Source organism: Ornithorhynchus anatinus, chromosome 2 (assembly GCF_004115215.2).
Source record: "Ornithorhynchus anatinus isolate Pmale09 chromosome 2, mOrnAna1.pri.v4, whole genome shotgun sequence".
Classification (NCBI taxonomy): domain Eukaryota; kingdom Metazoa; phylum Chordata; class Mammalia; order Monotremata; family Ornithorhynchidae; genus Ornithorhynchus; species Ornithorhynchus anatinus.
The window spans coordinates 24,244,245-24,257,950 of NC_041729.1; the positions used below are offsets into that span (position 1 = coordinate 24,244,245).

General features: G+C 51.0%; 1 protein-coding gene across 2 annotated transcripts in view; it reads right to left on the reverse strand.

The window, feature by feature from the left end:
• SRL (sarcalumenin) overlaps positions 1-13,706 on the reverse strand; it is a 67,503-nt gene that overhangs the window by 25,009 nt on the left and 28,788 nt on the right. For both annotated transcript variants that reach the window (XM_029058090.1, XM_029058089.1), the window contains exon 2: positions 669-1,760. In XM_029058090.1, coding sequence (XP_028913923.1) covers positions 669-1,760 — 1,092 coding nt within the window. The remainder of the gene's footprint in view (positions 1-668; positions 1,761-13,706) is intronic.

Here is a 13,706-nt window from a genome sequence, read left to right on the forward strand (position 1 = left end):
TACTATTACTATTTTTTTTTTTAACAAATACCTTTAAAATACCCTTAGGGATTGATGTAGCAGGTCCCTCTGCCCTGGGTCTTCCCTGAGGATCAACATGAGGAGAATCCCTCTCCAGGATACAATGGGTCTTCACTCAGGGGAACCTCTACCTTTGCTCCCTGGGTAGACCAGCCTCCCAAGTGGGCAAAAGTTAGTCTTTCGAGCACAGCAGCTGAGTAGGAGGGTGCCAGTGACATACCCATGCTAGCTACCGAGCCACGCAGTTAGCGGAAGTAGAGAAGCCTCTGGTGGCAAATCTCCCCCAGAGTGAGCACATGGATATGCTTAAGACCCGGGAGGGAGAAATACTTCCAACCTATTAGTCTGGATTCGAGCTCAACTGTGGCAGAAAGAACCGAGAGGGGCCTATGGGAGCCAGCCACCGACTCTTCACCCAGAGGGAGGTTGCCAGGTTCTCCTGGGCCTTGTTTGGATACGCCCTCCTCCTGTCCCATTCCCGCAACTCCACTCTTGCCACCCGCCAGCTCCTCCCCGGGCTCTTCTTCGGTTTGGCTCTGATTCTCTGTGATTGTCTGGATCTTCTATCCCCCTGGGGGTTCCCGGGGCTTTACTGGGAGCAGCCTCTTCCCCAGAAATACTCCCCACTTCCTCTGACTCAGCCTCACCAACATTGTCCTCTTTGGACTCCTCGGATTCATTGCCTTCTACTTCCTCGCTCTCTTCCCCTTCCTCGGACGATTCACCTTCCGGCTCCTCCTTATCGGTGATGAAGTGCTGATCGCCTTCGACTTCCTCCCCGGAATCAGGCCCCTGATCCCCCGCAGGTTCCTCCCTGGCCTTGTCAGGAACAGAGACCTCCACACCTCTTTCTTTCTCTTCTCCCAGCTCCGGTTCACCTTCTGTGTCACCTATACCTTCCTGGGGCTCTTCCTGGGCCTCCCCTTCCTCTTCCTTCGGTGACTCAGCTTCTGCTTTCAGCCCAACCAGCCTGGTCTCTGCAGGCCCCCTGCTTCCTTCATCCCCTTTATTCTCTCCAGGAGGGGCTGTGGCTCCTTCCTCCCTTGAGCTGGAAAGTGGTTCTGGTGCCTTGGGGCCTGCCACTTCCTTCTCCTCTTCTCCGGGACCACCTGCTGGGCCCACCCTGGCCCCTTCGGGGACCACTTCTTCCTCTGCAGCCTGGCCCTTGGGTTCTTCAGTCCCTTCCCCTCTGCCCTCCAAAGGCTCCTGGTCTGCCATGACAGTCTCACTCTTGGCCTCCTCCATCAGGGGGACAGGATCCGGCCCCTCCTCCTCTCCCTCATGTTCTTCCCCCTCAATCCTCTGAGGATCTTGCTGCCCTCCGGTGAGGGACCCCTCCCCTGCTTCTTCAGGAGAAGAGGTTCCTTCTGCTGGCCCCTCCTCTTCCTTCCCTTCAGCTTCCCCCTCCCCAGGAGTGGCCAGGGGCCGGGCAGCGTCTGCCCCCATGGAGGAGGAGGAAGAAGAGGAGAGGTTTGGAAGGTTGGCTCCACCACTATCCATGCCTGGGCTGGGGCGGTCAGTGTCACCGACGGGAGGTTGGCGAGCCGCCCCGGCCTCGCTCCCCTCCTGGGCCGCTGGCTCACTGGCATCTGGGTATTGGAGGAGGAGGCTTTTCTCCGGAGGGCCGGGGTCTGGATACAGTGCCCCTTCTGTCTCCTCTAGACTGCCATCTCCGGCTGAGAACGGACCCTCTGCAAAATTGGCACCGTCTTCCGGGCCCCCCGGGGAGACTTGCAGTTCTAAACGATTAGAACATTGTCAGTCAGTTTCTGCAGGGTTTGAGTCTGCTCCTCTCAGGAGCCTAAACAGATCTAGCTACTGTCTGCGGGAGATAGCGCGTGAACACCCGTAGAGTGGCTTGGGCAGGTGCAAGGCCTCTGGGGTAAACCTCTGGGTGGAAGCCATTTTGCCCAGGTTGGGATGCCCGGGGGGTGGAGGAGAGGAAATAGGACTGCCAACCTGATTTGCCAACAACTACCTGTGAGCTACTAGAAATGCATGTGAAATCTAATCCTCTCAATCATGGTGGCATTTAACCAACAGACATCTCATATTCCTACCAGCAAACTGGGTATAAACAAGTGTGGGCAGGAGAAAAATCTCTCATGTGGCCCAGCAAGATATTCAGGGGATTTACTTGTGGCTCTCTGCCTCAAGTCACATCAAAATTTTCCTATTCAGACGGGTAGCTTGCTCCCTTCACATCTCTACCCAACTTCTGTTAGGAGCAAAGTGGAGTTGAAACTCAGTTTCTGCCCAGGTGGGGAAGTGGCCCTGCAGAGTCCAGTGGGGAGGAGAGGTCACCCACACAAAAACTAGAGCTCCCAAACCCTTCAGCCAGCATCCCTTGAATGATCTTGCTCATTCCTGTGAAGCTGGTGATCCTGGGGACCCACCCTCAGGGCCACCCTGCCTGGGTTTCACAGGGGAGTGTCGGGGGGTGGGGGAGGGCCACACCAGTTGACACCAAAACAAGGTAGAAAGTGGGAGGGTGCCCAGGACTAAGCGGTGGCTGGGAGTCCTGTTTTCTGCCTGGGGTTGGAGTCTGGTCAGCGGAAGCCTGGGCTGGGAGAGCCGCTGTTCCCTCTGTCCTCTCTCCACAAAGGATGCCCCCGGCTAGGGGGACACCCACATTCTTGACCTGTGGGGGCTCTGTCAAGGCGGACCCTCAGAGCCACCGGCCAGCTCAGAACATGAGAGCAGCCCCACTAGTTGAGGCTTCTCCCTTACCCCCCACCAGCCTCCCACCCTCACTGTGCCTCAATCGCTTCAGTCTTGAAGAGTCACCGCTCTGCCACTATTTGTCTGAATGCTACTCCCACCCCAGCCACCACCACCAAGCACCAGCCGCCCACATCCCAGGGAAGCCCTCTTCTGTACTCCTGCCGAGCCTACAGGCCAAGAAGAATCCCATCATTTAGTCAAACACCAGAAAACCGCACAGTTCTCAGCTGTCAACCAGGCAGTGCCCCAGAGTATGTTAAACCCAGGTCAGCACAGGCTCAAACCAGTGACCGGAGCTAGTCCAAAACACTACCAGAAGATTTGCTGCTAGCCAATCCACCCTGAATTTGAGTAAAATGGAATATGCATGAGCTGTAACATCTGGGTTTGGGATTATTTCTGGAAAAGAGCCTCAGGCTTTGACGGGTGGAGACACGTTACTGCAAGCTGGAAGCCGTAGGTCCCTCAGCCTGCAAACAATGTGGAGAGGGAGAGAGATTGTGAGAGTGTGTGTGTGTGCCTATGTGTGTGTGTGTGCGTGTGTGTGCGCGGGCATTAGGGAGGAAGAGAGAAATAATCACTGTAGTATTTGTTAAGAGCTTATTATGTTCCAGGTACTGTACTAAGCACTGGGTTGGATACAAGCAAATCAGGTTGGACATATTACCTGTCCCATGTGGGGCTCATGGACACAATCCCCATTTTACAGATGAGGTAACTGAGGCCCAGAGAGGTGAAGTGATTTGCGCAAGGTCACATATCAGACAAATGGCAGAACCACAATTAGAACCTATGACCTTCTGACTCCCACCATTTACACTACGCCATGCTGCTTCTCATATCCCACCATGCTCTTCACTCAAGTGCCCCACAGAGCTGGGGGCCCTCACTGACTTCCAATGGTCCCAGTCCTCCTGGAGTAGTTTGTGCCCACCCCTCTGGGGAGGATCAGAAGGCACCGTGCCTGGGGCTGCCCTTCCAGCTACACTTTTCAGCCCATCCCTTCAGTGCCCACAAGACAGGCCACAAGGAAGTGCTATTCCAGGATGAATCTCAACAATAATTTATGCAAATATTTGCAGTATTTGTGAAGAGCATACTATACTTCTGAGGTAGACACAAGCTAATCAGGTTGAACACAGTCCCTGTCCCATATGGGACTTACAGTCTTAATCCTCATTTTACAGATGAGGTAACTGAGGCATAGAGAACTGAAGTGACTTGTCCGAGGTCACACACCATACAAGTGAAGGAGTTGGGATTAGAACCCAGGTCATTCTGACTCCCACGCCCATGCTCTTTCTACTCGGCTGTGCTCCTTCTACAGGAGTACTCTAGAGGAAGAGTTCACCTTGCCTCAAGAGTACTCCCTAGATTGCTGGCGGGGGCAGAGGAATGGAAAAGTTGGGGTGAGGGGAGAAAAGAGGGCAGGAGAACAGAAAGGAGTTGGAGAGTTTGGAACCCCAGCCTTCCCATAAACCAGCTGCCACTAGGGTGGCTACTGACAGCACATTAAAATATTGGACACAGAGATGGATATGATGATGCCAGATACATTATCTTGAGTGTGGAGCATAATATAATGACATCATACCAGAACATTTTGCAAAAATCCCCCCAAACCCACAGCATTTTTGAGGGGACTGCTGAACCCCCATTGGCTCCCCTCCCAAGTTCGTCTGAACTCAGAAGTCACAGCAGACAGGCTTAAAATAAAAAAACAACAGATACGTGTCCATTACAGTTTCCAAACTGGTTGAAGAACAGACCAGTCACAAGAGCCCAGGCTTGGGAGTCAGAGGTCATGGGTTCAAATCCTGGCTCTGCCACTTGTCAGCTGTGTGTCTGTGGGCAAGTCACTTAACTTCTCTGTGCCTCAGTTACCTCATCTGTAAAATGGGGATTAACTGTGAGCCTCACATGGACAACATGATGACCCTGTATCTACCCCAGCACTTAGAACAGTGCTCTGCACATAGTAAGTGCTTAACAAATACCAACATTATTATTATTATTATTAAATCAGATGATTGGCCACCCTAGCTGCACACCCACCCTTCACCAAGAGTGGGGGCCCAAGGTGGCTTTGGAGGGAAACTGAACTGTCCCCCATATCCTGGCTACCCCCTTTCTGACCTGTCCTCTCCTCTCCTATGTCTGATCTTCTCCAGATAAACAACTGGCCACAGGAATCCACTTAGCTCCAAGGGGTGGCTCCAGAGGTCTGCTCTGGCCTCTACAGATCCACAGGCCCTGGTCCAGGGGAGACTACATGCCCCCAAGAACCAGGCAGGACCCAAGGATGTGAGCCCCATGTGGGACTGTGTCCAACCTAATTCACTTATATCTACCTCGGGGCTTAGAAAAGTGTTTGACACATAGTAAGCGCTTAATAAATACCATAAAAAAGGCACAGATGCTGTGGTAATACGACTTTTTTGCAGGGGGGTTAGAGGCAGAGGAATACTCAGAAAGTAGAAGGGAAGGGCCTCTAGAGGGCAGAGATGAAAAGGACAGAAATGAGGAGGAAGGGAGATAGAATGGAAAGAGGACAAGAGATGGCAGAAGGGCAAAAAGGGAGTACAAGCTCACCGACTTCTCCTTTCAACTGCTGTGACCATTGCCCGGATCTTGGTAACTAGCCAGTGCCCCCCGGGCTGCCGGCAATGCATACTTAGCCCAGGCTCACAGAGGCGCTAGCTGCTAGGGCCTGGGCAGCGGTCAGGCCAGCTGCTGGTGTTTGCCTGGGGCCGTTTCTTGGAAGGTCTGAGGCAATCAGAAACACATCACACCAGCCATGCCGAGATGTCCGACAAACGGCCCGGAAAGGTCCGGTTCGGCTGCGGGGACGACTATCAACGCCGATTAAGCTGGGTAGAGGGTTGTCTCCCCGGCTGCTCTGCTCTGTCCGTTTCTGCTCCCCCTCCCTCCAGCCCAGCCCCAAGGACAGCCTTAATGACCCCGCTGGATGGCTTCCAGGTGGGGCAACAGACCCTCTCCCCCAGTAAAGTGCAGTGCCCTGCCTGAGGCAGGGTGCCTGGTCCAGGTCCTTCAGTGTCCTGTGCAACCTCAGCAGCCCAAGGAAGCTTCCTTGGGCCCTTCAGATACTCTTTCTCTCTAGTGACCTTCATGCAGTTATGTAAGGTCTCCCTCCTTGCCCTCCCCTCCTGGGCCACAGATGGATTTTTTTCCTTCACGGGCTTTAAATACATCATGCTGAGCCGCCACTGCTGCTGCTGAGCTGCTGCTGACCTTCCACTGCCAGTTTGCAGCAAAATGGGCTGAAGGTGATAGGTCTCTTTTCTGTGACCTTCCTTCCAGGGATAAAAAAAGGTCAGTGACTATAAGGTGGAAACCAAAGCAACAGCAACTCCAGCAATGAAAGATCCCAAAGGATCCCTGATCTTCACCCTGAGGAGAACTCAGGAACCTCAAATTCAATTCAATATACTGTGAATGCTATGCTCTCTGGCACAGTCTGACCAACCCGCTGGAGCCTCACCAATTTCCCCCATTAGTTCCCAAATATGTTTGGGGTGTTTTTGTTTCGTTCTGTTTTGCTCTGCCCTCTGTCTCCCCCGATTAGACTGTGAGCCCGTCATTGGGCAGGGGTTGCCTCTATCTGTTGCCAAATCGTACATTCCAAGCATTAGTACGGTAGTCTGCACATAGTAAGTGCTCAATAAATACTATTGAATGAATGAATGAATGGAGGGGAGCCAGAGAAGGGGGACTTTGGGAAAGAAGACACTGTCTCTGCATGAGACAGGCCCCCGGTAAAGTGATCCTTGGTCTATGCAGGAACTTGGAGTATTGTACTGTCTGTGCCTCTACCGAGGTACCTGGGCACAATGACATCAGTGACTATGTACCTTGGTCAGAATCTCAGGCTCACACTCCCAGGCTTAGCCACAAAGAAGAGGAACAAGAGGGCCCGCTGAACCCTCCTCACCTGGGGGTTATGCAGAGTCACAGAGTGGACAGAACCGTCGTTTCCTCTGCAGCTAATCCATTGGCATTTGCCTACTTACTGGGGACTCCCCACCCCTGACTTCCATTCCCAAATTTCCCCGTCTGCCCAACTGGTCGACGAATTGTTTTTCAGTGAAGCTGGACCCAGGCTCTCATCTCCTCTCCCCCTTCAATCAACACATATCCTACCTTACGTGCTCTCCAGACCTACGGTGGCCACCAGCGGTCCTCCAGGCAAGGAGACACGCATGACATCACAACCATTACACAGGGTTCGCACCTTAACAGGATGGCATCCGAGTGGCTATATTGCTAAAGAACACCGGCTTCGTGGACATTTCTCACAGGGAATTCCTGAACCTCTCAATTGCTCCAGAGCCTTGGACTAGACCACCTCTGCTGCCACATTTTGAATGCAGAAGCTACAGAGGAGGGAGGCTAGCTGTTGAAAGTATAGCAAGGTGGCCTAATGGAAAGAGCATGGGGCTGGGAGTCAGAGGACCTGCATTCTGGTCTAGCAGACAAGTGGCACAGCAGCAAGAAGTAGCGTGTCTCAGTGGAAAGAGCACGGGCTTTGGAGTCAGAGGTCATGGGTTTGAATCCCGGCTCGGCCACTTGTCAGCTGTGTGACTTTGGGCAAGTCACTTAACTTCTCGGTGCCTCAGTTACCTCATCTGTAAAATGGGGATTAAGATTGTGAGCCCCACGTGGGACAACCTGATTCCCCTGTGTCTACCCCAGCGCTTAGAACAGTGCTCAGCATAAAGTAAGCGCTTAACAAATACCAACATCTGGTTCTGCTCTGTGACCTATGACTTTGCTTCTCCATGCCTCAGTTTCCTCATCTGGAGAAGGTACCTAGAGTACCCTCCCAAGCACTTAATACCATGATCTGCTTGCAGTAAGCACTCAAATACCACTGATTGGAAGGCTTTTCGGTTGTTGCTTTTCAATGGACATAGAACTGTCAACTACTGTATTAGAACAAATCAGCCAAAATATAGGTGTCCTTTCAAAAAACTAGGCACCTGGCCACCCTTATCCAGGTCCAGCCCAGCCTGCTGTCCAGGTTTCCCCATAGGGTGGCCCACAGAATGACATCATGAGCCATATTTTCTGGAAGTGTGAAAATTTTGTGCACCCTCAAGGCCTAACCAGGGAGTGAGCATTGAGCTGTAGCTAACACAGGAAAACTTTCCTTCCAGTCAATTAATAGTTTTTAATGTCCGCCTCTCAGTGCAGAACCCTATACTAAGTGCTTGGGAGAGTACAATAGACAGTAGACTTGATCCCTGCTCTTGAGATTACAGTCTGGGAGGGAAGACAGGCACAAAAATATTTTACAGGTAGGGGGAAGAGTGTAAAGATATGAACTTATGAGATCCGGATAGGAGTAGGGTAAGTAACCAAATGATTTGGTATTGCTGCTGCGGCAGGGGTGAGAAGATGAGCAATTAGTCAAAGAAAGCCTCCTAGAGTTGTGATTTCAGAAGGCCTTTGAAGATAGGGAGAGCAGTGGTCTGCTGGATGTGAAGGGGGAGGGAGTACCAGGCAGGAGAGAGGGGATGAGCAAGAAGGTCAGTGGCAGGAGAGACCAGAATGAGGCCCATTGCTAAGGTTAGCTTGTAAGGAATGAAGTGCGCAAGATGGAGTAAAGCCAAAGAATGGGGCTACGTAGTAGGGAGAGAGCTAATTGAGTGCTTAAAGCCAATGGTCTGAATTTTCTGCTTGCTACTGAGAGGGTTGGACAATCATCAAGGGGATGCTGAGAGGGAGGAATGTGCACAGAGAGACATTTCAATCAATCAATCAATCAATAATATTTGATTGAGAAAAATGACCCAAGAAGCAGAGTTCAGTATGGACTGGAGAGGGGAGAGGCTGGAGACAGAGAGGTCTTCATGGAGGCTGATGCAATAAATGAGTTGGGATAGCAACCAGACCAGCATGGTGGCAATATGAATGGACTGAAAAAGGCAGATAATTGAAATGTTGTAGAGGAGATGTGACAGGATCTAGTGAGACTGAATATGGGAACTGGAATATATAGAAGAGTCCAGAATAATGCCAAGGTTACAGGCTTGTCCACTAAGAAGGGAAAGTCAGGTGGAGGAGAGGACTTGGGATGGAAGATGCAGAGTTCAGTTTTGGTGCTGCTCAGCAATAGGTCTCCTGCCCATATACTGGTTAAAGCGAACAATGAGGTCCCCAGTGACTAGCAGCCTGCAAAGGCCCAGATCAAAACGTTTCCTTCGCTCACTTCAAAAGCAGCCAGGCGGGCGTGAAAGATGCTGGTGCAGCCACCTACACAGTGCTGGGGGCCCCACCCCACGTCCCCTGACCGACCACACTTTGCCAGGGCTTCAAAGGCTTACAACCATGCCCAGCCTAGCAGAGGCCGCTCTGGTCCCCCTCTTACCCACCTACACGCCGTCAGGATTCCCAGATTCAGTTGCCCTGGAAACCTACCAACGCTTCAGGAGGGGTGGAAATCCCCTTTCCCAACACTTTGAGCCAAACCCAGCTCCTGCCCTTAGATTTGCAGTGGACTGGTAGGGGGGTGAGCAGGGTGGAAGGTGGGATGAGGGGGGAAAAGAGAATCCTATAAGCCCACTGCTTGTCAGGGAATCCTTTAGCTTGGGCAGAGTGAGGGGCACTGGAGCCAGTCACAAGGGTGAGCCCCCCGCCACTGCCTCCGGCCTCTACAAGGGCCAGAGTCACAGAGCCCAACTAGCTGGGAACCCCAGCAATCCTTGGAGCAGCTAGCTGCCTCTCCTGAGTAGGCTGACTGAAAAGCAAGTGGGTCAGAGAAGAAAACTGGCTGAAAGCAGCATAACCACCTTCTATCTGCCAGTGTCTCAGTGCATTGCTGATGCTACTCTGAGTCTGTCCATGTACTGAATCACAGAATCCCATTTCCAAAGTACTTAGTACAGTGCTCTGCCCTCAGTAAGCGCTCAATAAGTACCACTGCTGATGTACTGCATCAAATAATCCGATTTCCTATTATAATCCAGCACACTCACTTCTCTAATGCCAACCGACTTACTGTATCTCAATTTTGTCTAACTTGTCATACCGACTCCTTGCTCATGTCCTCCTGGCTCATCCTTAACATCCAACAGATGATCACTCTTCCCTCCTTTGAAGCCTTAATAAAATCGTATCTCCTCCAAGAGGCCTTCCCCAATTAGGTACTCATTTTCCCTATTCTCTCTCTCTCTCTTCTGTATTACCCTTACACTTAGATTTATACCCTTTATTCACTCTATCCTCTGCCTCTTAGCACTTATATATATATATATATATATATATATATATATATATATATATATATATTTGTAATTTATTAAATCTGTAATCCCCTCTAATCAATCGATCAATTGTATTAATTGAGCATTTACTATGTGAATGCTCCCATTTACTTATGGGAAGCAGCATGGCTCAGTGGAAAGAGCCTGGGTTTAGGAGTCAGAGGTCATGGGTTCGACTACCAGCTCTGCCACTTGTCAGCTGTGTGACTGTGGGCAAGTCACTTGACTTCTCTGTGCCTCAGTTACCTCATCTGTAAAATGGGGATTAACTGTGAGCCTCACGTGGGACAACCTGATTAGCCTGTATCTACCCCAGCGCTTAGAACAGTGCTCTGCACATAGTAAACGCTTAACAAATACCAACATTATTATGTGGAGATCACAGTATTAAGTGCTTGGAAGTCTTCTAGACTGTGAGCCCATTGTTGGGTAAAGAAAGACTCTGTTGCCAAATTGTACTTCCCAAGCACTTAGTACAGTGCTCTGCACACAGTAAACGCTCAATAAATACAAGTGAATGAATGAAGAGTACAGTACAACAGAATAAGCAGACAAGTTCCCTGCTGTATGCTCCTTATGGACAGGGAATGTGTCTACCAACTCTGTTATGCTGTACTCTCCCAAGTGCTTAATACAGTGCTCTACACATAGTAAGGACTCAGTAAATACAACTGATTAATTGATTGAAGAATGTAAGCCCTAAGGGGACAGGGAATGGACATGGCATTACCTGAATTTATGAAGCGGATCAGAGCCAGTCCCAGCTCTCCCTCCCCACTGCCAGTCCTGGCTATTTCTGTTAGAGAAACAGCATGGTTCAGTGGAAAGAGCACGGGCTTGGGAGCTAGAGGTCAAGGGTTTGAATTCCGGCTCTGCCACTTGTCAGGTCTGTGACTTTGGGCAAGTCACTTTACTTTCTCTATGCCTCAGTTCCCTCATCCGTAAAATGGGGATGAAGACTGTGAGACTCATGTGGGACAACCTGATTACCCTGTATCTACCCCAGCGCTTAGAACAGTCAGTTCCTCAAGGGTCAGTTCTTGGCCCTCTTCTGTTCTCCATTTACACTCACTCCCTCGGTGAACTCATCCGCTCTCACGGCTTTGACTACCATCTCTACGCAGATGACACGCAGATCTACATCTCTGCCCCTGTCCTCTCCCCCTCCCTTCAGGCTCGCATCTCCTCCTGCCTCCGGGACGTCTCCACCTGGATGTCGGCCCGCCACCTAAAACTCAACATGAGCAAGACTGAGCTCCTCATCTTCCCTCCCAAGCCCGGTCCGCTCCCAGACTTCTCCATCACCGTGGATGGCACGACCATCCTTCCCGTCCCGCAGGCCCGCAATCTCGGTGTCATCCTTGACTCGTCCCTCTCGTTCACCCCACACATTCTATCTGTTACCAAGACCTGCCGGTTTCACCTCTACAATATCGCCAAGATCCGCCCTTTCCTCTCCACCCAAACAGCTACCTTACTATTACGGGCTCTCGTTATATCCCGGCTAGACTACCGTGTCAGCCTTCTCTCTGACCTCCCTTCCTCCTCTCTCACCCCGCTCCGGTCTATTCTTCACTCCGCTGCCCGGCTCATCTTCCTGCAGAAACGATCTGGGCATGTCACTCCCCTTCTTAAACAACTCCAGTGGTTGCCTATCGACCTCCGCTCCAAACAAAAACTCCTCACTCTAGGCTTCGAGGCTCTCCATCACCTTGCCCCTTCCTACCTCTCCTCCCTTCTCTCTTTCTACCGCCCACCCCGCACGCTCCGCTCCTCTGCCGCCCACCTCCTCGCCGTCCCTCGGTCTCGCCTATCCCGCCGTCGACCCCTGGGTCACGTCCTCCCGCGGTCCTGGAACGCCCTCCCTCCTCACCTCCGCCAAACTGATTCTCTTTCCCTCTTCAAAACCTTACTTAAAAATCACCTCCTCCAAGAGGCATTCCCAGACTGAGCTCCTCTTCCCCCTCTACTCCCTCTGCCATCCCCCCTTTACCTCTCCGCAGCTAAAGCCTCATTTTCCCCTTTTCCCTCTGCTCCTCCACCTCTCCCTTCCCATCCCCACAGCACTGTACTCGTCCGCTCAACTGTATATATTTTTGTTACCCTATTTATTTTGTTAATGAATTGTACATCGCCTTGATTCTATTTAGTCGCCATTGTTTTTACGAGATGTTCTTCCCCTTGACGCTGTTTAGTGCCATTGTTCTTGTCTGTCCGTCTCCCCCGATTAGACTGTAAGCCCGTCAAACGGCAGGGACTGTCTCTATCTGTTGCCGACTTGTTCATCCCAAGCGCTTAGTACAGTGCTCTGCACATAGTAAGCGCTCAATAAATACTATTGAATGAATGAATTGAATGAACAGTGCTCTGCACATAGTAAGCGCTTAACAAATATCAACATTATTATTTCTGGTAGAGCTGAAAACTGGGAGGTTCATTCATTCATTCAATAGTATTTATTGAGCGCTTACTATGTGCAGAGGACTGTATTAAGCGCTTGGGATGAACAAGTCGGCAACAGATAGAGACAGTCCCTGCCGTTTGACGGGCTTACAGTCTAATCGGGGGAGACGGACAGACGAGAACAATGGCAATAAACAGAGTCAAGGGGAAGAACATCTTTGTCCCCAGCCCAGGAGCGACCTCAATTCTCCTCCTCTCCAAGGGTGCTGGCTGGAGCCTCCAACTGGCTGTGGTGGACTCAGGGCTCCAAGAGCAGCAGTCCAGGATCCTGAGAAAGCCAGCCATGGACACTCGGCCCCAGAGGCAGCAGGAGATGGGAATGGCCGGGGTGGCAGCCACCTGCCTTCCTGAAAATTGAAACTCAACTCTCTGTAGAAATCTCCTTGGGACAGACCAGAGCTGAATGCCAGGAGGGCAGGCCTGGATTTTCTAGTCTATATTGGTGATAAACTGAAATATCTGGAAGAGAGAGAGAGAGTGTGTGTGTGTGTGTGTCTCACCTAATCTGGGATGTAATTAAACTGATTGGTTTAAAAATCTGTTATGAGTTTCACATATATCAAACCCTGAATTGGAGCTTGAATTCATCTGCAGTAAGTTGCACTAATTGACATTTTATTTTACCGAAAATAAAAGCCTTTTAAATTTAATATGCAAATGTTTGCAAAACATCCTGCCTGGTAGTAATTTTCTTTTGAGTCAAAAAAAGCCCAGAGAGGCTTTGCGGGGTACCAGGCAGTTCAAACTTGGGAAGCACCTCCTGGGCAGGAGATGTGGGATTCTCTTAGTATCCCAGATGGGGATCCTACCCACAGAGGTGTCAGACCCCAGGGAATGGGGGGCCCTAAAAGGTGTCATGACAGCAAGCAGGAGAGGGGCCTTATAGAAGGAGCAGTGCCCTATAGAAGGAGCAGTGCTGGGAGGCCAGCCAAGCTCAGGCCTCCAGCCATGAAGGAACTGATGCCATCACTCCAGCCTCCCCTACCTGGGACTCAGTGGTTCTTCCACTCCTCCTCCTGCCTACAGGAAGAACAGAGATAAGTTTCTTTTTTTTTGGTTTTTGTTAAGTGCTTACTAAGTGCCAGGCGCTGAACTAAGTGCTGGGATAGATACAAGCTAATCAGGTTGGACACAATCCACATCCCACATGAGGCTCAGTCTTATGCCCCATTTTACAGCTGAGTTAACTGAGGCCCAGAGAAGTGAAGTGAC